Raw genomic sequence first — 26,946 nt, forward strand, 5'->3', positions numbered from 1 at the left:
TAATTCAGGACCTCACCATATCCTTAGGAAGCTTCCTCTGTACCCCCTGAAATCTTCCAGGGCAGGATTGTGTTTTTTTGTTTGCTTTTGTTTTTTTGGCCATGCCACTTGACCTGTGGGATCTTAGTTCCTAACTCTTGGGACTGCTAGGGAATTCCCCACGGCAGGATTACATTCTAGAACCAGGTTTCCAAACGTGGCTTTCACAGTTCCCTTAGCCACTGACTGGAGAAGCAGATGAGGAAAGGCTGTCGGTCTCTGTCAATGAGCACCACTGAGGTCTCTGGGTCCAGCCAGTTTTGCAGGGGCCAGAGTTCACTCCCCGTTTCCCATCTGAGGGACTGAAAGTTGACTTCCCATCACCCTCCCAAAGGAAAGGTGGTTGCTGGCGCTGACCCACAGCACTCCCAGTGGCTGCTCTCTCCCACTACGACATAAATCTTAAACTCCACTTGCATCAAGGTCCACCTTCCACCCAAAAGCCAAAGAAGTCACATTGCTGCTTCTTATGAGGTGACAGAGGTGAGTGTGAAGACAGAGGACCATGAGCCTGGATTGGAGATGTGGAATCCTTCTGGCCTCACAGCAGGTAGCCTCCCAGGGGGCAGGCTGAGGGGAGGTGACTCCAGTCTCCATCAGAATTTTGAGTTCCACCTTGGGCTTGAATAGCAAGGGGAGTGGAACATCTGTGGAAAGCCCCCACATAAACCACACTCCTGTCACAGGGCCTGGATATGGTAAAGAAAGTGTGGGGGATGATGGCCTGGAGAAGGGTCCATTCCAGCTCCCTCAGGGAAGTGATTTATACAAACAGGAATGGGCCAGACAAGCTCATGCTTGAGGTCCAGGAAAGAACCCCAAAGCACACAGATTCTCACTGATGAACTGTTTATTGAACTTTGAATGGGTATGTACAGGGTGTCTCATTATCTCTTAGGATCTCAGGATTCAGAGAGGTGGTAAAGTGGCAATGGTGAATTTCGGAATCTGGTCCCCCAGAAGTACCTGCCGCTCTACCCCTGGTTCTGCAATGGCTGCCAGGCGGATCACCCCTCCACTGGAGCCGTCCCGCTCCATTGCCAAAGCGAGAGCTGTGGATAAAAGAAGAAAATTAGGTTAAGAGAAGAAACTTAGGATCACAGTCAGATGCTGGGATCATAGCAAGGGAAGAGGAATGTTGACCTGGCTTGGGTAGGAAGATTTAAGCTCAGAGACTCAGGAGCCCAAATTCTCACCATTGGCAGTGAACTGCAGGCATTCTTCCTTGGTCATGCCTTCCCGGTAGGTAGCATCCACATAGCCATAGATATAGGAGCTCCCGGAGCCCCCGATGGCAAAGGGCTGTCGTACCATCATACCCCCCATGGGCACCGAGTACACCTACAAGACGGAGAGAAGAATGTCATCATTTGTACATAAACATTTACCTGTCCATTGTGGGAGTGGTCTATGAAGATTTAATAGTAAGTGATGTAGAGACCAGAAAAAGAACTAGAAAATGGCTGGGGTGGGGAGAGACCCCAGCATTCTGGGGGTGGTAGTGTCTGACCTGTCCCCCTTCTTGGGGGTCCCAGCCGGCAATGATGATTCCTGCCATCAGGTCTTCTCGGTATCGGTAACACATCTCCTTAAAGAGGCTGGCAGCTGTGTGCACCAGTGGAGGCTCATTCAGCTCAATGCTAGATGATGAATGCAGTCATAGGGAAGACAGTATCAGACCATTCAGCCCCTCAGGTCCCAACTCCTTTCAGACACTTGCTCTTCCCCTGCCCACAAGTACCTGTGGAAACCAAGCTGATAAGTGACTGCATCAGCTACTGCTTGGGTATCAGCTGCTGAGCCTGAGCGGCAGCAGAAAATACGGTCGTGAATAGGGGTCAGCTTGTCAGTCACTCGATTGGCAATGTACGACCTGCAGGATGGCAGAATAGTGAGGGAAGGAGCCCACACTCCCACTTCCATCTTTCACTATCCACTACCTCAATAGGAATTCCAGTATTCCCGATCAGTCTTCATCTAAACTGAAACAGGCTGGAAAACAAACTTTTGCAAGAATTTCACCAAAAGGTTGAGAGAATTACAAAGTAGTAAAAGATGGAACAAATCCTGATCTCCGGGGAGGTGAGAAATCTCCGTTCCCACAGCAGCCCAAGGAGGGTAAGGATGGGCTAACAGGCAAGGAAGGAAGGAAGGGAAAGATGGGAAGAAGATCTTTCACATAGCTGTCCTGAGCTCACCCAGTGGTTGTTCTGGAGTCGGCTCCTAGAACCACGCCCCCATCAAATTGCACAGCCATGATAGTGGTCTGGGAAAAAGGATAAAGGGGTGAGTCGGACTCTCCATATTCTCCAGCACACAAAAACCTCAATAATCCGTCTATCCAGTCCCCAAAGTACGAGTTCAGTCGTGCGCTACCAAACCGTCAACAAATCTCATGGGCGGGGGGAGGGGCGTCTCAATACCCCACTGGGTATCATAATTCCAATCCTCAAATTCCCAAAGGCACCCTGGCCTTAAGCTTTCGTCCTGCAAGATTCCAGAATCCCACGCTTCAGCCTACCTTCCACCTCTCACCGCATCACTCCTGCATCCTTAGGATACCTTTCCCCCTGCCTGGGCGCATCGCACAGACCACCTCTCTCCTCCCGCCCCTTCAGTTCTCCCAGCCCACTCCAGGGTTATCCTTCTATCTCTTCAAGCCTTGCGCATATCTCCTGAATCCCGAGTTCTTCCTTACCCCTGTGGAAACTTCCCGGTTCTCCCAGTCGGGGGCAATAGCCTCAGGCCCCCAAGCTGGTGCCGGCCTGGTTCCCCCAGCTGCTACTAAGGTGGCCGCCATCTTCCTCCTCCGGTATTGCCGCAAAGCAACTGTCGTAAAGCGCTCTGTCACGCTCTTAAGTCGTGCTCTGAGGACTTCTAGTTGACGGCAGAAGGGAAAAGAAATGCATAGGGGAAGTTCTTTTGCGACAGGGAGCGCTTGATGGCAGCGTGGCTGGCAAACAAACCAAAAAACCCAGAAAAACCCGCAAACCGTGTGGAAAGACTACTTTCCTCCTGGTTCGGGCGGGACTGATAAATCTGATCGGAATTGCGGATCAAAGAACCTTCATCATAGACTTGTGCATCTCCGGTTTAGAGTGACCGCACTGTGTTTTCATTTCTCTTAGTTATATACCTAGGAGTATATAGTAGGAATGAAATTGCTGAGTCATGTAGTAACTTTTTGTTTAGCATTTTAAGGAACTTACAGCTTTTGCACAGCAGTTGCCTCATTTTACATTCCCATTAGCCGTGAACGAGGATTCCGATTTGTCCACTTCCTAATCGTTACTGAGCATGTTTAACTTTAGCTCTCTTAGAAGGTGTGAAGTGATAGCTTGTGTAACATTGAGCACATTTTCATGTGCTGAATGAATATTTGCATATCTTTTTGGAAAGTGCTTTGTCCGTTTTAAAGTTGGATTATCTTTTTTTTTAAACTGTTGAGTTATTAATTTAAGAGGGCTTTTGTTTCGTTTTGTCTTCTTCATGAGCAAAACATCAAACTTTTGAAAATAGGCTTTTAAACTTATTTATGTATTGGCTGTACCTCTTGATTTGCAGGATCTCAGTTCCCTGACTAGAGTTCACAGCAGTGAAAGCCCCAAATGCTAACCACTAAGCCACTAGGGAACTCCCAACATCAAACTTTAAAAAAAAAAAGGCTGTCAAATAAACGTTTGGGCTTCGGCGTCATCCGTCACGTCCACTCACCTTGCCGCAGCCTGTCGCCACACTTCTGTCCCTCTGCTTCTGCACAGCAGCCCCGGCCTGGGTGGGAGGCGTCTGGTCCCAGCCCTGCTCGCCCCTCTGCTGCCGTCCGCCGAGTGGGAGCCCAGGGTGCGCGGCGCGGGACCAGCAGCAGGGAGCCCGGTTGTTGGGACTTCCTGTGGTCACGGCGGTGGGACAGAGGGAGGCATGCCAGGAGGTGCCCCCAGCCGGGTCGTGTCTGCTGTGGGGGCTGGGGCCCCAGGGCTTCGTTTCCTGGACGCCTGCCCCCACCCCTTCACTGGCCCCCCACTGCACTCAGCCTCATGTGGGGCCTTCCCCCTCCCTTTCGGCCCCCACCCCCGACGCTGTCCACTCTGCTCCCAGGGCCCTGCGTGCCCCTTCGTCATCCTCTCAGTCAGCTGCCCCATTGGCACCCCCACAAGCCTGACCCTCAGGGACTGCCTGGCTGGCAGTCCACGCCCACGCCCTGGCGGCAGGGCTCAGCACGTTTGAGACAGCAAGAGCCAGGTTTTAGAAACCACCCTCACACGTGGTTGTGTTTCAGTTCTTTATGAAGCTTATTTTGCAGACCCTGGTTAATTTCATTTGCATTAACTTGAATTTCAGCCTAACTTTCCAAGTAAAATCCCATTCACGTAAGTCTAATGGCTTTCATAAAATACACTGCTTCACTGTGGACCCATGAAATGTGTGCAGTGACCCCTTCCCCACCCCCCCCCACTCCCCCCCCCCCCCCCCCGCCCCCCGCCCCCGGCCCAGGACATGAAGCTCAGTCTCAAGCGAAACGAATTCACATCAGTGTCACTAATTTCTCCATGATTTGTGTCAGAGAAGATACCAAGAAAGAATCCGTAAAACCCTACTCATCGTGACCCCCGTTACCAGAAAAATCTGTTTAACAGGAGACTTCCTGTTAATTGATTCAAAGCTCAATGGTACATTTTTTCATCAAAATTTTATACATCCAGTCTGAAGAATTTCCAGAAATCAGATGGGATAGGCCGCACATTCTCATTCATGGAATCTTCTGAATTGCTATCAAAAGACTGGGTGTGTGTCGCTTTAAAATGGAGACACGTCTTGGAAGCTGAAGCTAATGAAAGTTGGATACAGAATTGGTTGGAACTGACTTGACATCACTCAGCAGGATCTGTGGAGAACACTTACCTGGGGCCGAGCATGGGTACAGACGCAAACGTGGGGCGGGGCCCGGTGAGGCTGAGCTGCCCCCTCACAGGGACAGCCTGTGCTCACAAGAGCCTTGCAAGGACAGGCGTGCAAGACTGGTCTTCCTAGGACCCAATCTTTGGCCAGAAAGAGCTTAAGATTCAATATATGCATTTATTTAAAAATATAAATATGGAAAAATAAATAATTTAAAAGACTAAAAAAAAATTGAAGTACAGTTGATTTACAATATTGTTTTAGTTTCGGGTGTATAGCAAAGTAATTAAGTTATATATATATATATTTCCATCATAGACTATTACAAGATATTAAGGATACTTCCCTGTGCTATTTACTAGTAATTTGGCTCACTGGGTCTTGGTTGTGGCATGCAGGATCTTGTTCCCTGATTAGGGATGGAAACCAGCCCCCCCCCCCCCCCCACCCCGTGCACTGCAAGCACAGACTCTTAGCCACTGGACCACCAGGGAAGTCCCCTTCATTTTCCCCCTTCATTTTTAACACAGGTATATATACCTACACATTTTCTTCTGAGCACTTTTTATGCTACATCCCAAGTTTTGGTGTGCTTTGTTTTCACTTGCCCTAGTCTCAAAGTATTTTTCTTGGAGTGGGGGAGAAAAGGTATTTTCCTGGTGATTTCTTCTGTGCCCTAGTGTGGTTAAAAGTGTGCTTTTTTACTTTCCACATATTTGTGAATTTTTCTAATTTCCTTTTACTACTGATTTCTAATTCCATTTCAGCTTAGTTGGAGAAGATTTTGTGGCTTCAACCTTTAAAAATATTTTGAGACTCTTGCAGCCTAGTCTATGGTCTACTCTGGGGTTGCATGTGTGCTTGAGAAGAATATATATTTGACTGTTATTGTGTGGAGTGGTCCTCCTATGAACTTGCCATACTATTTCTACATACTTCAGCTGGAGCTGGGGTTTGAATTGAAAATATGACCCTGACACACCCTCGCTTAAAATTAACTCTCAAGATACAGTCTCCCATCTCTATAATAGCTTATAAGGGCCTTTGTGAACTTGCTCCTGCCCACCTGACTGTAATCACATCTCCTCTTTTAATATTTTTTGTTGTAGTAAAATATAAATAATACAAAATTTAGCATTTTAACCATTTTTGGTGTACAATTCAATAGCATTAAGTACATTTACATTGTTGTGCTATCCCCTCTTTTCTTTTTGACACTCTTGACTGCAATCATCTGGACTATTTTCAGTGCTTCTTCATACATTCATTCATCAAAGAGCTGTTGAGTGTCTGCTAGATGCCAGACAACATTTGAGGCACTGAAAGTATATCCGGGAACAAAGTAGACAAATTCCTAGCCCTATGAAACTTTCTATGAGGGGAGACAAAAAAAAGTACAATATATAGTATGTTAGATAGTGAACTATACTAAGAAGAAAAACAAAGCAAGGAAGGGAGATAGGAAGTGTGTGTGTGTGTGTGTGTGTGTGTGTGTGTGTTGAAATTTTAGAAAGAATAATCAAGGCAGGTTTCACTCAGGAGACATGTAAATAAAGACCAAAAGAAAGGAGGGAAGTCATTTGTATATATTGGAGAAGAGCATTCTGGACAGAGAGAAGAGCAAGTACAATGGTCCTGAGGCAGGATCTTGCCTGACATATTGTTGTTGTTTAGTCGCTAAGTTGTATTTGACTTTTGCGACCCCCAAGGACTACAGCATGCCAGGCTCCTCTGTCCATGGGATTTCCCAGGCAAGACTACTGGAATGGGTTGCCATATCCTTCTCCAGAGGATCTTACCAGCCCAGGGATTGAACCCGAGAATCCTACACTGGTAGGCAGATTCTTTACCACTGAGCCACCAGGGAAGCCCCTGCCTGACACATTCAATAGATACTGAGGAGGTCAGTTTGGCTAGTGCAATCAGATCACAGAGGACTTTTGAGGAAGTTTTCATCCTTCTCAACTGAAGATATGATCCAGAAAATCTTCTGCTTAAGTTTTTAAAAGTTTTAATCTAAGTGCAATAGGAAACCACTGGAAAATGTTGAGCAGGGAAGTGACATGATATGCTCTACATTTTAAAAATCACTGTGGCTACTCTATTGAAAATATGCCATAGGGAAGCAAAGTATGGGAGAGAGAAACAGAAGGCGATTGCAACAATCCAAGTGATAGATAAAAGTGACTTGATAGGTGGGTAGCAGTGGAGATGAAGTGAAGTCGCTCAGTCGTGTCCGACTCTTTGCAACCCCATGGACTGTAGCCTACCACACTCTTCTGTCCATGGGATTTTCCAGGCAAGAGTACTGGAGTGGGTTGCCATTTCCTTCTTCAGGGGATCTTCCCGACCCAGGGATCAAACCTGGGTCTCCCACATTGTAGGCAGACGCTTTACCGTCTGAGCCACAAGGGAAGTCCTAGAAGTGAAGATAGTAAGAAATAGAATTTGGGTAGGGGGGCCCGGAATGGGGAATACATGTAAATCCATGGCTAATTCATTTCAATGTATGACAAAGACCACTGCAATGATGTAATTAGCCTCCAACTAATAAAAATAAATGAAAAAAAAAAAAAGAAATAGAATTTGACGGATTGGAGGTGGGTATGATGAAACAAACCAGAGTCTGGATGACCATAAGGTTTTTTAGCTTAAGGATGTAGCAGAATGGAATTGTCATTTACTGAGGTAGTGAGGACTATGGAGCATTTTAGGAGGAGAGGATATCGGAAGCTCCCTTTTGGACTTGTTAAGTTTGCTATGTCTAGTTGAAATCCACATGGAGATGTGGAATAAGGACGAGTATACATAGTATTCTGGAATCCAGGGGAAAGTGGGTTGGAGTTATAATTTGGGAGTTGTCAGTGTATAACTTTGTTCACTGGAGTCCACAAACGAACATTATTGAGCTGGCGCCTGCTTGACGTGAATCAAGAAGCACAGGTTTTAGCCTTGGGTAGCTGACGGGAAAGTGTGTCATTTATTGAGAAAGGAAACATAAGAGGTGCGGTTCTGGGAGAAGGTGACTGGATCCGTGTAGGATGTGTTGCATTTGCGGTGTCTATGGAGATATCTGGGCAAGAGTTGGCTTTATGCGGGCTGGAGCTCAGGGGACAGGTCTGGACTGGAGACGTGGCATGTAGTGGACAAGTGAAGCTGTAGGAATGACTGAGACAGGTCAGGGGTAGCGAGTCTCTCGGCGGCGAGAAATAGGAATAACACATCTTCATCTTCCCGCATCTGTTTTTCCTATTTCCCTTAAGCGCCTACCATCATCGCACAAAACGCCCTAAGTCGGCGGCTATCAGAGAATAGCCCCACTGTTTTTATTCCCCACTGTTCTCCCTCCTCCGGGAGATTGCAGATAGCGGAAGATGTTAAAACCCTAACCACGCCGGGTTGGTGACGTCACCACGGAGGCGGGGTATGTGGTGACCACGCCCCTGGCGCCGAGAGGCCAGCCTAGGGCTCGACCCCAGCTGTACCGACGCCTTCCCGGTGTGAGTCCTTCCTTTCGCCAGCAGGCATCAGGCCAGCTCGAGCAAGCCGCGCTCGGCCAATAATCCCTGGGTACGGTTGTAGACGTCCTTCAGGGTGCCCGCGGCCCGGGCCAGCGCGGCCCTCGCCTCCGTCTCTCTGGCTCCGGGACACAACAGCTCGAGTAAGCGGCCGCGACCCGGGAAAGCGAGGAATGCGAGGTGGGCAGCCTGACGGACGAACCAGGAGTGATGAGGGGCCAGAGCTGTACCATAAGCGTCGCTGCACTGAACGCCGGCGTCCGGGCCTCCGAGCATCCCGGTCGCCACCCGGTGGAGGCAGAGCTGGGACCAGCGTAGCGCACGGTGCAGAAAGAGCATCGTTACCGAGCCCGAAGCCTCGGCCGAGGGCGGTGGGGCGATCTCGGGCCGCTCCCACGCCACCATCGTCCCCAGGGACGTGTAGTGCGCGGCCTCTGGGCCGTGCACCAAGGCTTCGAGGTCTGTCACTTTGGCGGAGGCCTCGCTTGTGGCGAAGGCGAAGATGGAGCCGAGGGGAGTTAAGAACCTGTGTGTGTGTGATGGTGGGAAGGGTAGGAAGGTTTGAGAGAGGGCGACGGAGCCACCAAGAGGCGGGGACTGGATGGGAGGAGAAAGATCACTCACCTGACTAACTCCCTCCATCCTGCCAGGTACAGTGACAATTCCACGTCCCCTTCCGGGTTCAGACTGGCGCGGAACGGCCTCATCATCCGGCCCAGCATCCCCTGGGGGCCCAGACACTGAGGCTCTTCCCATTCCGAGCCCTCCAGGGGTCCCGACTGTTGCTGGACCTGCAGGTTAGATTTGAGGGCATCGAGATGGGAGCAGAACCCCTAGCTCGCTGGCCTCGCCAGGCAGCCCAGTTGAGCTCTGAAGAAATTATTCTTTAGATCTAGCTGGTGTTCCTCTGGCTGGACTCTCAGCTTCTGACAGGAGAGGGGAGAGTAGGAGGAGGGCCTGCCCTTCATCAGATCCTCAGACTGGCCCACTTTCCCCTGCTCGGGACCCTGTCAGGAGCTCCCAGTTCCAGCCCTGCCGGTAGCGTACCTGGAAAGGCGGCGGCCCCTCGGCAATGCAGGACTGTGTCCCAGATCCGCAGCCTGAGAGGGGGAGGCGGGACAGAGCGGTGAGGGCCTGAGGTGAGGCCTTAGGTCCCCAGGGCCTGGATTCCCCGGTTCCTCCCAGAGCAGGTCAGAGAACGGGCTACTCACGAAGGTTCCGAGCCCAGAGATAAACAAGCAGTAGCGCGAAGACAGCAAGAGGAATTGCGCTGTGCAGCCAGCGCCGCGGTATCTGCCGCGGCAGTGCGACCCCCATGGCTGCAGCAGGGACCACAGCCCCCTTGCCAGCCGCTAGCCTGGCTTTGTCCCTTCGCCTCCGGGAGGGGAGAGAAGCCGAAGTGCCTGAGGTGCAAAGAGTTAATAATTAACCTACCAAGGCCCCTTCCCCTGTGCCCTTTGCCCCAGAGGGCAGCATCAGAGGGGTGAGGGACTGGAATGAAGAGAATTTAGGGGATTCAGTAGCAGTGACACGTCTCTTACATTCTCCTTCCCTGAAGGCTGGATGGTAGTAAGAGGCAGCCTGGGTACTGTGAAGAGAGGCTGAGGTCAAAAGCAGGTCCCCCACGGAACAATAGTGGGCCTCAAGCTGACTCTGGCCTTGAGTTCCTCCACTGTAAATTGAGGATAATAATAGGTTCTTTTGCAAGGCCTCATGTGAGGATTAAATGATCTCATATGTGCAAACACTGTAAATAGAAAAGCTTACCACAATCGCTCCATAAATCTTACTTTTTAAGTTCAAGCATGCGGGACCTGAGACCCAGGAAACACCCACTTCTAAATTATCCTATCCTTGTGCATGTATGCTAAGTCACTTCAGTCGTGTCTGGCTCTTTGTGATATGATGGACTGTAGTCCACCAGGCTCCTCTGTCCATGAGGATTCTCCAGGCAAGAATATTGGAGTGGGTTGCCAGGCCCTCCTCCAGGGGATCTTCCCAACCCCCAGATTGAACCTGCATCTCTTATGTCTTCTGCATTGGCAGGCAGGTTCTTTACCACTAGCACCACCTGGGAAGCCCCATCCTATCCTCAGGAGACCTTGTCTTGAACTGGAATCCTGATGTCTCAATTATATACTTTAGGCTGTCTCCTTTTACATTTGTTTAATTCTTTAAACCTCCAAAATGATTCCTCAGTCAAACCAACCTTTATAAATACCTCCATATGCCAGACCCTGTACTAGGCCCCAGGAATAGAAATGTGCCTCTACAGAGCTCCAGGTACATTGAAGAATTTATCATCTGTCTCTCCACCTGGGATGTGAGCTCTGATGAAGACAGGAGCCTTTTCATGTTTGCTACACTTCCCTGGTAACTCAGACGGTAAAGCGGCTGCCTACAATGCGGGAGACCAGGGTTCGATCCCTGGGTGGGGAAGATCCTCTGGAGAAGAAAATGGCAACCCACTCCAGTGCTCTTGCCTGGAAAATCCCATGGGAGGATCCTGGTAGGCTACAGTCCATGGGGTGGCAAAGAGTCGGACACAACTGAGCAACTTCACTTTATTTCACTCTATTTACAACATTTAGAATATTACCTGAGATACAACACATTGTTTCTAAATAAGTATGTATTGAATAAAGCACAGGAATGTGTGTGAGGGGCAGGCCAATGAGGGTTGGTACTACTCCCCACTGGTGGCTTAGACTGTACTGCATCTGCCTGCAGTGCAGGAGACCTGGGTTCAATCCCTGGGTCAGGAAGATCCCCTGGAGAAGGAAATGGCAACCCACTCCAGTACTTTTGCCTGGAAAAATCCCATGGATCGAGAAGCCTGGAAGGCGACAGTCTATGGGGTCCCGAAGAGTCGGACACGACTGAGTGACTTCACTTTCTTTCATTTTTCACTACTCCCCACAACAAACCTGAGCAGTTTTGTTTTTGTCTTTTTTTTTTTTTTTTTGGTCTGTTTTTTCGAATTAGGAGTCCCCCTTGTGGTCATGGGGGAAAACATTGAGGAAAAGGATAGAGGAAGAAATGGAATAAATAGCATCTCTGTTCTCAGTCACCTATCCCTAAATTTATTAGACTTCTTCCCTGTCTCTGTGTACAGTTTCTTTTGAGGGAGAGAGGTGTCCCAGATTCTCAAGGAGTCAGGACTCCTACCACTCACACGATGCTTCCTAGCTCCCATAGTCCATGGATTCTTTCTTACCCTGTCTCACTCTGATGCTCTCTCACATCCTGGAGGTCCCTGGGGTCCCTGTCCCCTGGGATTCTGGAACCATCAGTTCCATCCCTAACCTTGGGTTCCCCATTTCCCAATGCTGGAACGTTCCCCAGTTTGCTGCCTGTGACCTTAGGCAAATTGCCATTTTGCAGCCCCAGTTCCCTCATCTGCAGAATGGGAAGGGTAATTTCCACCGCCTAAAATTGTTTTGTGGATTAAATAAAATATGTCTGCAAAACGCGAACCATGATTCTTGGTTTAAAATTTGTTAACATTGTGTTAAGTGGGTGGTTTTTCAAACTCGTGGATTCTTGCTGCCCCTCCTCCTCCGGAGCTGGGCTGAGAGTCAAATCTGTAGTCTTCCAGACTGGACCGGATTAGTTTTGAATTTCACTTAATCCGGGTGGCCCTTCCGCAACCCGAGCCCTCTTAAAAGCAAAGGTTGCTTTTAAGCCTGCTAAGGAGCCTGGGCTCTCGAAGGCTGCGGGATGGAGCTAGGAGCGGGAGCCAAACTGCCTCTGCTGCTGCTGCTGCTGCGGGCCACTTGCTTGGGGTACGCAGGAGCAGATGGCTACATGTCAGTCATCGAGGTGACCAACGGGGCCCCCTGGGGCGACTGGGCCTGGCCTGAGATGTGTGCTGACGGATTCTTCGCCAGTGGGTTCTCGCTCAAGGTAGGGACTCATGCCTCGGTCTCAGAGGGGACCCCAGAGCCGAGGGTGGCAGTCTTCTGATTCGTCGTCGGTCGCCCAGGTGGAGCCTCGGCAAGGCATTCCTGGCGACGACACGGCCCTGAACGGGATCCGGCTGCACTGCACGCGCGGGCAAGTGGATCTCAACGCGCACGTGGTGGAGTCCCAGTCTGGAAGGTGGGGTTAGGGGCCGAGGATCCCCTAGAGTCGGGGTATGCCCCTTACCCTCGGTTACACACATCCCCTCCCATTCCGACGAGCAGGTTCCTCCAGGAGGTTTAGACGTGGGAAGCGGGTGGGAGACCGCCCCCTCCCACCCCATCCCCCTCGAATCTCGGTGGAGGTCAGGTGACTGAGCACCTGGCGGGGAAGCCCCTGAGGCCTGGGTCTGGCTGGAGGTGGGTAGGGGGCGCCGCGGAGCCAGTGCGTCTACGCTTCCCCCGCAGGTGGGGAAGGTGGAGTGAGCCGCTGTGGTGTCCCGTCGGCGGCTTCCTGGTGGCTTTCTCGCTTCGCGTGGAGGCACCCGTGACCTTCGGGGATAACACAGCTGCGAACAACGTGCGCTTCCTCTGCTCCGACGGCACAGAGCTGCAGGGGCCGGGCCTGACCTGGGGAGACTTCGGAGACTGGAGTGAGCCTTGTCCTAAAGGCATATGCGGCTTGCAGACCAAGATCGAGCAACCTCAAGGCCTCCGCGACGACACCGCCATCAACGACGCGCGCTTTCTCTGCTGCCTCAATTGATACCATCGCCGTCCTCTCCCAGCCCCAAGCCTCATCCCACCTATGCTATTAAAGCTTCTCTGTCTTGGCTTTGGTCTGGCTTGTTTTAGGGATGGGGGATGGGAAACTGCGTGGCCCCGCGTTCCTCTTAAGCTGGCATTGGGCCAGGCCCAATTAGGGGTTGGTCTCAGAAGTCTGGGCTTCCCTGCTGGCTCAGACAGTAAAGAATCCGCCTGCAATGTGGGAGACCTGGGTTCCATCCCTGGGTTGGGAAGATCCCCTGGAGGAGGGCATGGCAACCCACTCCAGTATTCTTACCTGGAGAATTCCCATGGACAGAGGAGCCTGGTGGGCTACAGCCCATAGGGTCGAAAAGAGCCAGACACGAATGAGCGACTAAGCACACTCAGAAGTCTAGGGCAAGCTACTGAAAGTTACCGATCCATAGTTCACGGGGAAAAAAAGAAACAAATGCAGTTAAACAGATTTTGCTTACAGGTTGAGGAAGTCCTTGCTTTTCTGACAGCCTCTGCAAACATGTCATCCTATTAAGAGCCCAGGTTGTTTCCTTTCTGAACCACCACTGACCCCAAATTAAGTGACAATGCTATATTGTTTTTTTTTTTTGTTTTGCTATATTGTCTTAAGGTTTCACTTTCTAGAACTTAGGAGACTAACATGTCTTTTCCATGTGTCCCCGCTTGGTCACTCAGTGGAGTCCGACTCTATGACCCCATGGGCCGTAGCCTGCCAGGCTCCTCTGTCCACGGGAGAATACTGGAGTGGGTGGCCATTTCCTCCTCCAGGAGATCTTTCCAATCCAGGGATAGATCCCACAACTGCTTTGGCAGGCAGATTCTTTACCACTGAGCCACCTGGGAAGCCTGCCATTTCCATATGTTTCCTTTTCTTCCCCCTACACTACTCAAACAGTGGCTTTTCTGTATATTGAGTCCTATTAAGTGTCCTTGTCCTTGCTGCCCTCTCTGCCTGGACTCTCCCAACAGTCCAGATGATTAGCCCATCCACCAGATTTCAGGTCCAATTTTTCTTTCTTGGACTTTGTCTTATGAAAAAGGTCATGCGTCAGTCAATACCTATCCCCATTACCTCCGTGTTTTTAAAAAGTGCTTACAACCAACTGAAATAATCTACCACCTCTTTTAAAAACTGCCCATCTTCTAACCCCTGGAATGTTAAATTCTTTAAGAGCACAGAACTTGCCTGTCTTGTTTATACAGTACTTTCAGCGCACCAACAGCTCAGTAACTATTTATTAAGAAAATAGTAAGCAAGGTGTAAAAACACCCAAACAACGGTGTACCTGGAGGCCTTCAGACACTCCTTGTATAAGGGCACAGTCTGAGACGCAGAAGAGAACTCTAAATACTCTAAATAGTTTATTCCAGGGTGGGGGCGGGCCAGGTGGGTATCCAGGAGCCACGGACCAGGTGGATGGAGCCTCACTGAGAGGAGCCCTGCGGAAAAGACAAAGTGAGGACCGGACACAGCCAGGGAGCAAATAGGTTTCCTTGCCAGCCCCATCCCACACCGTCCCACCTGCTTCTTCCTGCAATCGCCACAGAGGACACCAATGGACGCGTTCACCAGCTGCACCCCACAGAGCAAGATCTCCAGGCATGATGCAGCCACGAGCAGCGAGAAGAGCGTCACGTTCCAGAGGACCACATTGGGCGGCTCCACGCACAAGTTCCATTGCGTGCGGTTGAGCAGGTAGGAGCCTCTGCGGGTGGGGTAGGGTCACGCGAGAGCCGGAGGTCACGCGGGGCGCGCCCCCGCTGCCCCTAACCCGGGGCGTCCCGCCCTGCGCAGGCGCCGAGGGGGATATGCACAGAGCTCGTTTGGCCCACGTGGAGGAAGCTGTCTCGAAGCCGAGTCCGGCCTAGGTTCCCTGGTCCACGTGGGAAAGGCAGGTGGGCAGAGACAGAGAATGGGGCAGGGCCGCGAAAACAGGCTAAGCCTTACGCGGTATCTTGGAAGTGGTAATCCCAGGAGCTGTTCATTAAGCACTGTGGTCCAATTCGGAGCCCGGTTCCCGAGACCGAGAGGCAGTAGATGGCGCCAAGCAACCCGATAGCTGAGCAGAAGACTGAGCGCAGCATCTACAGGCACAGTGCGAGGAGAGGTGTGTTGGACCGTCCCTTACCTACTCGTGGGCAAACTGCGCCTGGCCCCGCCCCCGCCCCCCATCTGTTCCAGTGTCGTAAAAAATACACTTCCCGTCAAACCCCGGGGCTGGAGTTCCGCTTAATCCTAAGAGGCGGTGGCCATGGAGTTTTCAGGGGGTTGTAGTCCCCTCTGGTCAGGCCCACTGAAGCCTAATATTTGTCGCTGCGAGGGAGGGGTGAGATGTGCTCATGAAAATGGGAATTCAGTAGAGGGACCATGGCTTTAGATGTGGTTCTTCGAAGACCGGTTCAAAGACCTAAGCTGAATCCTGTCTTTATTATTATTATTTTAAAAATTTACTAGTTTTTTAAAGTTGCATCCTATGGCATGTGGGATCTTATTCCCCGCCCCCCCCCCCCATCCCCGGGATCAAACCAGGGCCCCCTGTGTTAGGAGCACAGAGTCTTAACCACTAGACCACCAAGAAAGTCAGTCCCTTAAGCCCCATCTTAATTTGGATCTTACCCTGCAGCGATTTCCACAGCAGCCTGCACCGCAACAGCCTTTGCCCCCGGCCCGGACGGCGGAAATTCCCGGACAAAGTACCTATTGGAGGAGAGTCGATGTAATAGCAAGGCCAGCAAGTCCCCAGCTTGGCATGATTGCTTACCTCCTCCTGGAAGCTTCCTGTGATGCCTTTGAACTATAGGGAGACCTTATCTCCCTATATTGCTTCTCCTGCAACACTGTCGGGCTCTGCTTTAAGTTTATCTGTATTCATGTGCCTACTTATCTCTGTCCAGATTGTAGCCTCCAGGAGGGTAGGGCCCCAGTATCCTTATATCCCCCATAAATCTCGGTATATAGTAGGTTCCCAAGTGAATGGGAATCAGGAAGCCTGGGTTTAATGCCAAACTTGTGCTCATTTCACACTCCATGAATTGATTCATCTCTCTGGGTCTCAGTTTTGTCCTCTGTAAAATGGGTCTGCGTGCCTCCCGTGGCTGTTGTCAGGATTTAATGAAATAACAGGTTGACTTGATGTGAAGACTAACTCAGAATAAATGGTCAATAAGTATAAAGTCTCTTGGCAGCAGGAAGGAATAGTGGTGTTGGAGTGTCTGGTGAACTGGGATTATGATGGAGGGTGGAGGAGTATGTAAATGAAGACTGATGGGAAGGGTGAGAATCCTCAAGATACAACCCTGTCTTTCTCCTGTGGTCTTCCTCAAAGAGCCCACCCCCTCCCAGGGTGTCAGCTGCTGCTCCTAACAATAGTTGTCTCTTAAATCAGTACCTTCAAATTCAGATCTGATTGCCTGAAGGGTCTGTTCATTTGTATGTCTTGGTTTTAACTCAAGTTCATCCAACCTCATACTGACTTCACAGTTTATTCCCCCCAAAATTCATCTCCCTTTGGCTTTCTTGTCTCCGTCAGTGGAAATATCCTCCAGGTCAACCAGTCCTAAAAACTTGAATCCTCCATACCGAGCCAGACCTTAAGTCCTTCAGTGGCTCTTGAATCTGTCAGTCCTTTATTCCACCCAGTCCGTCCCCAGTCACCTCCCACAAGAAGGATGTGCTCGTTCTCTCTATTGGGTTTCCATATCTCTTGCCCTGTGCCCATACTCAATCCTACATTGCTATTACCAGGTTCTTTTTTTTTTTTTTTTTTTTTTTGACTGCAATGGGTCTTAGTTTCAGCAAACGGATCTTTGATCTTTGCTGCCGCATGCAGAATCTTTCGTTTCAGCTTGATCCCAGCAGGGATCAAACCCGCTTCCCCTGCATTGGGAGTGCAGAGTCTTAGCCACTGCACCACCAGGGAAGTCCTGCTACCACCAGATTAAACTTAGCTTTCAATTGATCTTTTCCCTGATCCAATCCCTGAGAGTCTCCTCAAAGAGTTGCCTGTCAAGACTGAACTCTATGAAGGTGTCTGAGGCGCCCTCACTTCAGCCTTAGCTTTGTTGCACCCAACCAGGTTCTTTGCTTATCTCCCATCTCTATAATTCTGCAGGTGTCTGGATCTTTGCCTCCCTGTTTTCCTTGATCATCTCACACCAATAAGGCAACATTTGGGTCTTCTCCAAGGGAGAGGCTGAGAGCTTTAGTTCCATTACATCATTCGCAGCAACCTTACAGAAACACCTGCAGAGTTGAGTGAACTTTCCTCTAGCCCCTCTTCCCTCTTCCTTGTCTCATGGCAGGTCTGGGGCCAGAGCTAGCCCCCTTGCTTAGCCTGTCCGGTTATATCACTTACTTGGAGGCTCTTGAACCCAGAGACACCTGGATTTATCTTTTGGATTTACCAACTTCAAATGACTTCCTTGTTTGTGATTTTTTAAAAGTTTGTGTATTTATTTATTTGGCTGCATCAAGTCTTGGGCTTCCCAGGTGGCGGTAGTGGTAAAGAACCTGCCTGTCAATGCAGGAGACTGTAAGAGACAAGGGTTTAACCCCTGAATCTGGAAGATTCCCTGGAGGAGGGCCTGGCAACCCACTCCAGTATTCTTGCCTGGAGAACCCTATGGACAGAGGAGCCTGGTGGGCTACAGTCCATAGGGTCATGAAGAGTTGGACATGACTGAGTGACTTAGCATGCATGCCAGGTCTTACTTGCAGCATGCAGGATCTTTAGCTGCAGCATGCAGGATCTTTAGCTGCAGCATGTAACTCTTTAGTTGTGGCATATGGGATCTAGCTCCCTGACTGGGGATTGAACCTGGGCCCCATGCTTTGAGAGCACAGAGTCTTAGTCACTGGACCACCAAGGAAGTCCCTAATTTTTGCTTCTTTAGCCAAAGTATTTGTTTCCTTTTGTTCTCTGAGCTCCTCTGTCTCACTCTCTGCTCTCTCTTTGTCTCAATGAAAAGAGGTAATTGAAGAAGCAGGAGGAAGCACTGAGTTTATAGCTTGGGTCTGTTTACTTTTCTCCATCTCCATGGCTGCTGGACTTGTCCAGGCCACTGTTATCTCTCCTGGACAACTGTAGTGACCTCAGTTGGTCTTCCTGCAGCCACTGCTGACCTCCTACTGTCCACTGTCCACCCAGCAGCCAGCCATATCCAACAGGATATGGAGCAATTAGAACTCTCATACTTTACTGATGGGAATACAATTGTTATAAGTACTTCAGACAACGCTTTGGTGATATCTATTAGCACTGAATATTTGCATAGCTTAAGACTCAGCAGTTTTATTCTGTAGGTCATCTATCCAATAGACATGCAAACATACATTCACCTAAAGACATTTGCAGGGATGTTTAGAGAACATTATTTGGAATAAATCCAAGTTTGGAACGATCCAAATATCTGTCAACAGTAGAATGTTTAAATAAATTGTGGTAATATTTACACAATGAAATGCATAAGAAATAATAAACTACAGCATTGTGTACTAATATGAATATGTACTAATATGTACTAATATGTACTAATATGTACTAATATGAATTGTACTAATATGTACTAATATGAATGTGTACTAATATGTACTAATATGAATGTGTACTCATATGTACTAATATGAATATGTACTAATATGTACTAATATGAATGTGTACTAATATGTAATTTTAATCTGGAGAAGTCAGAACAAAAGTGTCCAGGGTGTAGGATTCCATTTATATAAAGTGCTAAACAGACAAATCTAACCTCTGGGGTAGAAGTCAGGATAGTGGGGCCCTTGGCAGTGTGGAGTAGGGCCTGGTGGAAGGCCTGTCTGGGATTCTTGTAATGACCCAGATCGTGATCTAAGTGCCCAGAAAATAAGTGTGTCCCCTCTATAAAAATTCACTGAACTGTATATTAAGGATCTGGGAAGTTATCTGTATGACTTTTAAAAAGCTAAAAAGTCCTTCAGTAGTTTACTGTGCACTTATAATAAAATTCAAATTCCTCACTGTGCTTCTCGGGGGTGTAGATGCTCTGGCCTCTGCCCACCACTGATCTCACCTGCTTCCCAGAAGCAGGCTGGTGAGATTGTGGGGAGGTGGTGTTGGTTTGGGCTGGCAAAGGGGTGTGATATGACAGGGAGTGAGTGAGTAGGGCTGGAAGGAGTGTGATGTCTTGGAGAGGGTTGAGGTCAGAGGTATGGAGTGGAGTCCAACTGCCATAAATCCATGCGAGAGGGAGAGTAGGAGAAAAGGCCCCAGGGCAGAGGGTGAGAGGGGTGCTTAGTTGCTCAGTCACGTCCGACTCTTTGTGACACCACGGGCTGTAGCCCCCCACGCTCCTCTATCCGTGGGAATTCTCCAGGCAAGAATACTGGAATGGGTTGCTAAGCTCTTCTCCAAGGGATATTCCCAACCTAGGTCTCCCTCATTTTGGGCGGATTCTTTATCATCTGTGCCAACAGGGAAGCCCTGGTAAGAGGGGATTGTTGTATAAAAGAGAAGAGGTGTTCCCCATTTAGCGAACGGAGCTGTGGTCAGCGAAAGAAACAAAGATAAAGCACTCCCCTAGAGAATTTCATCAGTCAGCCCTCCTGAGATGTGGGGAACAGTGTGGGGGATAAATCTTTTGCCTTCAGGCCATCAAGATGTTAAACTCACTTGACAGTCCGAAAAGGTCCCCTTGGAGCTTCCCTGGTGGTCCAATGGTTAAGACTCTGTGCTTCCACTACAGGGAGCACGGGTTCAATCCTTGGTCGGGGAACTAAGATCCCTCATGCCGTGCGGAGCACAAACAAAAAAGTTCCCTTACACAGGGAGGGGTTGGCAAATAGGGGTTAAGAAGTCTGTGTCTCCCCTTCCCCCACTTCTCCTGACAGGTCCTGGTCTCCAGGAAGCAACGGGGACCCCTTCTCCACCACACTGACCTAGGTTCTGAGTTTATCGTTAGTGCCCAGCGCGTGGTGGGCATCCAGAAATGTTGGACAGGGAGGTGAGGGAGCTGACACTGAGCTGAGAGGTAGAATGACTGATCTGCGACATCACTACTTGGCTCCAGACACTATACTATCACTGTAAACCTCCCTCCCCCCCCCCCCCCCCACACACACACTGAGCCCATTATTATCTTAACCCGATAACCTTCCAGAGAACCAGCTGTTCCTTCTGTCTCAACCCTTATCATGAGATGTTCCCAGCATCTGCTCAGCAGTGGGGACAGGGAGGGGCTGGGAGGACATACTCCCTACCCAGGAGGGAAAAACTTGAGAGCAGTGAGGCTCCTTCATTCTCGTTCCCCTCAGACATTCAACTCAGGACCCTGGGGTTGAGCATCAGCCCTATGCAGTGCTTAGCATTTGGGGGCAGGCTGGGCGGGCTCCCGGTCCCCACCAAGCCACCACCATCCTTTCCTCTCACTCCCTCCCGCTCCTGGTCAGGACCCCAGAGAGTGGTGCCCCCTCCCATGGCCTGTGCGCCCCGGCCAGCCCTCTCACCATCAGGCCCCCGCCAACAAAGCCAGCCATGAGCCAGACTTGCAAGCTGAGGTGGTCCTTGGTCCAGGTGGTCTGCCCGTTGGGCACCAGCAGGAGGGCGTTGGCCACAATGCAGATCAGGGAGAGGGGGATGAGAGACAGCCCCACGAAGCGGGCACACTTTCCGGTGCACATGGTGAGGCTCTCGGCAAGGACAGGCGGTGAGTGAAAGTGAACCCAAGGTTCCCCGGGCCAGAGGAAAAAACAAGCCAGGAGCAAAGGTCGGGGAGGAGGTGTGGCGAAGCTGGCAGCAGCTGATGATAAAGGACAGGGGCAGGAAACATGGGGCTGCTGCAGAGATGCAGGCCAAGGGGAAGATGTGGTGGACAAGCTGGGGGAGGCTGACCCACAGAGGAAGTTGCATGAAGTCAATATGTTCTTCCTCTTCTGCACACACCTCGCCACAGACCCTCTGTCAGCTCCTTACCTGCTTTGTGACTTACCCAAACCCCGTGATGTCTCTAAAGCTCAGTTGTCTTGTCTGTATAAAGGGCATAGTGATGCTCCTGGACTATTGGGCTGGTGGTGAGGATTAAATAGGGAATTCCCTGGTGGTCTGGTGGTTAGGACTCTGCACTCTCACTGCCAGGGGCCTGGGTTCGAGCCCTGGTTGGGGAACTATGATCCTGCATGCTATGTGGTGCAGCCAGAAAAAAAGGGGTCAAGGTGAGGGTGAGAGGCATTTTGTAACAAAGAACACACTAAGCCAATGTGTGGTGGCTTCATTGCTTCTTAGCCCCACAGAGAAGCTTCCTCCTGGAAAGAAACCAAGAAGATGGTAGTGATTTTTTTGTTTCTTCTTGTCAGTTCACTTCAGTCCCTCAGTCGTGTCTGACTCTGTGACCCCATGGACTGCAGCATGCCAGGCTTCCCTGTCCATCACCAACTCCTGGAGCTTGCTCAGACTCATATCCATTGAGTCATTGATGCCATCCAACCATCTCATCTTTTGTCGTCCCCTTCTCCTCCTGCCCTCAATCTTTCCCAGCATCAGGGTCTTTTCCAGTAAGTCAGTTCTTCACATCAGGTGGCCAAAGTATCAGCTTCAGTTTCAGCATCAGTCCTTCCAATGAACATTCAGGACTGATTCCTTTAGGATTGACTGGCTTGATCTCCTTGCAATCCAAGGGAATCTCAAGAGTCTACTCCAACACCACAGTACAAAAGCATCAATTCTTCGGCACTCAGCTTTCATTATAGTCTAACTCTCACATCAATACCTGACTACTGGAAAAACCATAGCCTTGACTAGATGGACCTTTGTTGGCAAAGTAATGTCTCTGCTTTTTAATATGCTGTCTAGGTTGATCATAGCTTTTCTTCCACGGAGCAAGTGTCTTTTAATTTCATGGCTGCAGTCACCATCTGCAGTGATTTTGGAGCCACCCAAAATAAAATCTTTCACTGTTTCCACTGTTTCCCCATCTATTTGCCATGAAGTGATGGGACCAGATGCCATGATCTTTGTTTTCTGAATGTTGAGTTTTAAGCCAACTTTTTCACTCTCTTCTTTCACTTTCATCAAGAGGATGTTTAGTTCTTCTTTGCTTTCTACCATAAGGGTGGTGTCATTTGCATATCTGAGTTATTGATATTTCTCCTGGCAATCTTGATTCTAGCTTGTGCTCATCCAGCCCAGGATTTCTCATGATGTACTTTGCATGTAAGTTAAATAAGTAGGGTGACAATATACAGCCTTGACATACTCCTTTCCCGATTTGGAACCAGTCTGTTGTTCCATGACCAGTTCTAACTCTTGTTTCTTGACCTGCATCCATATTTCTTAGGAGGCAGATAAGATGGTCTGATATTCCCATCTCTTGAAGAATTTTGCACAGTTTGTTGTGATCCACACAGTCAAAAGATTTGGCATAGTCAATAAAGCAGAAGTAGATATTTTTCTGGAACTCTCTTGCTTTTTTTGATGATCCAGTAGAAGTTGGCAACTTGATCTCTGGTTCCTCTGCCTTTTCTAAATCCAGCCTGAACATCTGGAGGTTCACAGTTCACGTACTGTTGAAGCCTGGCTTGGAGAATTTTGAGCATTACTTTGCTAGCATGTGACATGAGTGCAATTGTGAGGTAGTTTGAACTTTCTTTAGCATTGCCTTTCTTTGGGATTGGAATGAAAACTGACCTTTTCCAGTCCTGTGGCCACTGCTGAGTTTTCCAAATTTGCTGGCATTTTGAGTGCAGCACTTTCACAGCATCATCTTTTAGGATTTGAAATAACTCAACTGGAATTCTGTCACCTCCACTAGCTTTGTTTGTAGTGATGCTTCGTAAGGCCCACTTGACTTCACATTCCAGTATGTCTGGCTCTAGGTGAGTGATGACACCATCATGGTTATCTGGGTCATGAAGATCTTTTTTGTATAGTTCTTCTGTGTATTCCTGCCACCTCTTCTTAATATCTTCTGCTTCTGTTAGGTCCATACCATTTCTATCCTTTATTGTGCCCCTCTTTGCAAGAAATGTTTCCTTGGTATCTCTAATTTTCTTGAAGAGATCTCTAGTCTTTCCCAAAAAAAAACATTCTATTGTTTTCCTGTTTCTTTGCCTTGATCACTGAGGAAGGCTTTCTTATCTCTCCTAGCTAATCACTGGAACTCTGCATTCAAATGAGTATATCTTTCCTTTTCTCCTTTGCCTTTAACTTATCTTCTTTTCTCAGCTATTTGTAAGCCCTCCTCAGACAACCATTTTGCCTTTTCTTTTTCTTGGGGATGGTCTTGAACACTGCCTCCTGTACAATGTCACAAACCTTTGTCCATAGTTCTTCAGGGACTCTATCAGATCTAATTCCTTGAATCTATTTGTCACTTCCACAGTATAATCGTGAGTGATTTGATTTAGGTCATACCTTAATGGTCTTTGGCATTCTTTGGCATTGTCCATTGCCAAAGAATGCTCAAACTACCGCACAATTGCACTTATCTCACATACTAGGAAAGTAATGCTCAAAATTCTCCAAGCCAGACTTCAACAGTACGTGAACCGTGAACTTCCAGATGTTCAAGCTGGTTTTAGAAAAGGCAGAGGAACCAGAGATCAAATTGCCAACATCTGCTGGATCATCAAAAAAGCAAGAGTTCCAGAAAAACATCCATTTCTGCTTTATTGACTATGCCAAAGCCAAGGTTTATTGTGGGTCACAATAAACTGTATAAAATTCTGAAAGAGATGGGAACACCAGACTACCTGACCTGCCTCTTGAGAAATCTGCATGCAGGTCAGGAAGCAACAGTTAGAACTGGTCATGGAACAACAGACTGGTTCCAAATAGGAAAAGGAGTACGCCAAGGTTGTATATTGTCACCCTGCTTATTTAACTTATATGCAGAGTACATCATGAGAAATGCTGGGCTGGATGAAGCACAAGCTGGAATCAAGATTTCTAGGAGAAATATCCATAACCTCAGATATGCAAATGACACCACCCTTATGGCAGAAAGTGAAGAAGAACTAAAGAGCCTCTTGATAGAAGTGAAAGAGAAGAGTGAAAAAGTTAACTTAGAGCTTTTTCATTCAGAAAACAAAGATCATGGCATCTGGTCCCATCACTTCATGGAAAATAAATGGAGAAACAGTGGAAACAGTGAGAGATTTTATTTTCTGGACTCCCAAATCACTGCAGATGGTGACTGCAGCCATGAAATAAAAAGATGCTTACTCCTTGGAAGGAAAGTTATGACCAACCTAGACAGCATATTAAAAAGTAGAATCATTACTTTGCCAACAAAGGTCCATCTAGTCAAGGCTATGGTTTTTCCAGTAGTCATGTATGGATGTGAGAGTTGGATTGTAAAGAAAGCTGAATGCCGAAGAACTGATGTTTTTGAACTGTGGTGTTGGAGAAGACTCTTGACGGTCCCTTGGACTGCAAGGAGATCCAACCAGTCCATCCTAAAGGAAATTAATCCTGAATGTTCACTGGAAGGACTGATGTTGAAGCTGAAACTCCAATACTTTGGCCACCTGATGTGAAGAACTGACTTACTGGCAAATACCCTGATGCTGGGAAAGATTGAGGGCAGGAGGAGAAGGGGACGACAAAAGATGAGATGGTTGGATGGCATCACCGATTCAATGGACATGAGTTTGGGTAAACTCCAGGAGTTGGTGATGGACAGGGAGGTCTGGCGTGCTGCAGTCGATGGGGTCGCAAAGAGTCAGACACGACTGAGTGACTGAACTGAACTGAACTGAATGGTCTAGTGGTTTTCCCTACTTTCTTCAATTTAAGTCTGAATTTTGTAATAAAGAGTTCATGATCTGAGCCACAATCTGCTCCCAGTCTTATTTTTGCTGACTGTATAGAGCTTCTCTCTCTTTGACTGCAAAGAGTATAATCAATCTGATTTTGGTATTGACCATCTGGTGATGTCCATGTATACAGTCTTCTTGTCAGTGTCTGTTTATCAAACCCTCCTCCTGTCGAAGCCATCACCTCTGTCTCTCAGGTGGGATCTCCACTGAAGTCTTATTTTTAAAAGCCTCCATCCCTCTGGTCTCTGTTGTTTGATTCAGCGATGGCCCCTTGATCTAGGCAAGTCCCATGGGAATCTATTTCTGGTTCTTGTTTTTGGAGCTCTGAGGTTAAAGAATCCCTGATGTGGTTGTGCTGCTGCAGTCGCTGGTGGCATATTGTCACCTGCCTGCTGGACAGTGAAGGAAATCCAGAGGAAAGAACAGTGAAGAGATGGATAGACTAAGTCTCCTCCCCTACCCCATCCCTCGACTTGTGGGATTTTTTTTTGCCAGTAAACAACTTAGTCTTTCATTTGCCCAAGGCCAGCTGTTGCAGGCACTGAGGGTCCAAGACTTCCAGGAGGGATGGAGGGAATGGGGGCTGAGCCATCCTGCCTCCCAGATCCTGCCTGCCCCATCCTGTGTCCTGCCTGCCCCATCCTGCTTCCTGCGGGAAATGGGAGAGTAGATAAAGTATACACTTGTGCCATCAAGTATCTGCTCAATTTTGTGTGTGTGTCAGTTGCTCAGTCATGTCTGACTCTTCGACCCCACGGACTGTGGCCAGCCAGGCTCTTCTGTCCAAGGGATTCTCCTGGCAAGAGTACTGGAGTGGATTGCCATTTCCTTCTCTAGACTTGTGGGATTTTAGTTCTCATTCCAGGGATCAAGCCCATGCCCCTTGCAGTGGAGGTACAGAGTCTTAACCACTGGACTGCCAGGGAAGTCCTATTTGTAGATTTTTTGATGATGGTCATTCTTACTGGTGTGAAGTGATACCTCATTGTAGTTTTGATTTGCATTTCTCTAATAATTAATGATGTTGAGCATCTTTTCCTGTGCCTCTGGGCTATCTGTATGTCTTTTGGGGGAAATGACTGTTCAGGTCTTCTGCCCATTTTTTGATTGGGTTGTTTGTTTTTTGATATTGAGCCATATGAGCTGTTCATAAATTTTGGAAATTAGACTCTTGTTGGTCTCAATGTTTGCAATTTTTTCCCCCCATTCTGTGGGTTGTCTTTTTGTTTTATTTATGGTTTCCTGTGCTGTGCAAAAGCTTTTGAGTTTAATTAGGTCCTAGTTGTTAATTTTTTTTAAGAAGTTGAATATTTTATTATTAAATTGTTTATTCTCCTGCAAGGCTGTTGTTTCACTGTATAAAAATAGCACCAGCAAACACAGTATATTGCAAAATTAAGACAGTAATATTCTTCACTGGACGCTATACAACTAACAAACTTTTCTCCACTGGCAGTTATTTCTAGTGGGAAGATCATTTTGACCCAAATCCAAGGATAGCTGTAAGCAAGTTACAATGTCATATAAGGTATAAGATAACCATGTTATCCTTGAATTACATAGTTTTTGTAATTAGTTTTACCAGAGATAATTTCAGGAATTCTGAATATTACAACTGGAGCCTAGCCTAAAAATCACAGGATGCTGTGGAAAAGATACACAGTGTTTATTCTGAAGGTATTAGAAAGTTAAGCAGCATTTTCTTCAGGAAACATTGTTACAAGTAGTTTCTTTTGCTAAAAGTTGCTTTTTAAATATCTATCCACCACTAATTTAAGACAACTATGCTAGATTAAGTTGTTTCAAAGTAGTTTATTTAGGGGTTCCATTTTCATTCCTCAATAGATTTTATGTATTTCTCATATGCTTCTTAACTAGTTCATCTAGTTCTGAAGGGTTACTGAATGTCATCTTGATCAGCCAACCATCTTCATAACAAGGCTTGTTGACAAGTCCTGGATTTTCTGCTAGAGCTTTATTAATTTCAGTTACTTCTCCTGATAGAGGGGAATAGAGT

The 26,946-nt window shown here is 48.3% G+C and overlaps 4 protein-coding genes and 1 long non-coding RNA gene across 5 annotated transcripts in view; 2 read left to right on the plus strand and 3 right to left on the minus strand.

The window, feature by feature from the left end:
* Positions 1-871: 871 nt before the first annotated feature.
* Positions 872-3,845, minus strand: PSMB6 (proteasome 20S subunit beta 6). The gene is made up of 7 exons (XM_020913036.2): positions 3,754-3,845; positions 2,738-2,916; positions 2,238-2,305; positions 1,781-1,912; positions 1,550-1,679; positions 1,236-1,380; positions 872-1,091 (listed from the first exon to the last, which is right to left on the minus strand). Exons 2-7 carry the CDS (start codon positions 2,837-2,839, stop codon positions 949-951), a joined length of 720 nt encoding a protein of 239 aa, XP_020768695.1. The 5' UTR covers positions 2,840-2,916; positions 3,754-3,845; the 3' UTR covers positions 872-948.
* Positions 3,846-7,892: 4,047 nt separating this feature from the next.
* On the minus strand, positions 7,893-9,860 carry GLTPD2 (glycolipid transfer protein domain containing 2). Its single transcript, XM_020912999.2, has 4 exons — positions 9,665-9,860; positions 9,501-9,553; positions 9,078-9,244; positions 7,893-8,979 (listed from the first exon to the last, which is right to left on the minus strand). The coding sequence occupies exons 1-4, from the start codon at positions 9,768-9,770 to the stop codon at positions 8,463-8,465; spliced, it is 843 nt and encodes a 280-aa protein (XP_020768658.2). The 5' UTR covers positions 9,771-9,860; the 3' UTR covers positions 7,893-8,462.
* Positions 9,861-10,325: 465 nt separating this feature from the next.
* VMO1 (vitelline membrane outer layer 1 homolog) lies at positions 10,326-13,190 on the plus strand. Its single transcript, XM_020913029.2, has 3 exons — positions 10,326-12,359; positions 12,439-12,554; positions 12,824-13,190. The coding sequence occupies exons 1-3, from the start codon at positions 12,174-12,176 to the stop codon at positions 13,119-13,121; spliced, it is 600 nt and encodes a 199-aa protein (XP_020768688.1). The 5' UTR covers positions 10,326-12,173; the 3' UTR covers positions 13,122-13,190.
* A 1,166-nt stretch (positions 13,191-14,356) lies between these two features.
* TM4SF5 (transmembrane 4 L six family member 5) lies at positions 14,357-20,843 on the minus strand. Its single transcript, XM_020912990.2, has 5 exons — positions 20,622-20,843; positions 15,756-15,836; positions 15,087-15,223; positions 14,661-14,844; positions 14,357-14,578 (listed from the first exon to the last, which is right to left on the minus strand). The coding sequence occupies exons 1-5, from the start codon at positions 20,793-20,795 to the stop codon at positions 14,564-14,566; spliced, it is 591 nt and encodes a 196-aa protein (XP_020768649.1). The 5' UTR covers positions 20,796-20,843; the 3' UTR covers positions 14,357-14,563.
* LOC110150142 (uncharacterized) overlaps positions 15,159-26,946 on the plus strand; it is a 36,979-nt gene continuing 25,191 nt past the window's right edge. Inside the window, exon 1 of the long non-coding RNA XR_002317660.2 lies at positions 15,159-15,246. This is a non-coding gene — a long non-coding RNA (uncharacterized lncRNA). The remainder of the gene's footprint in view (positions 15,247-26,946) is intronic.

Source organism: Odocoileus virginianus, chromosome 17 (assembly GCF_023699985.2).
Source record: "Odocoileus virginianus isolate 20LAN1187 ecotype Illinois chromosome 17, Ovbor_1.2, whole genome shotgun sequence".
Lineage (NCBI taxonomy): Eukaryota > Metazoa > Chordata > Mammalia > Artiodactyla > Cervidae > Odocoileus > Odocoileus virginianus.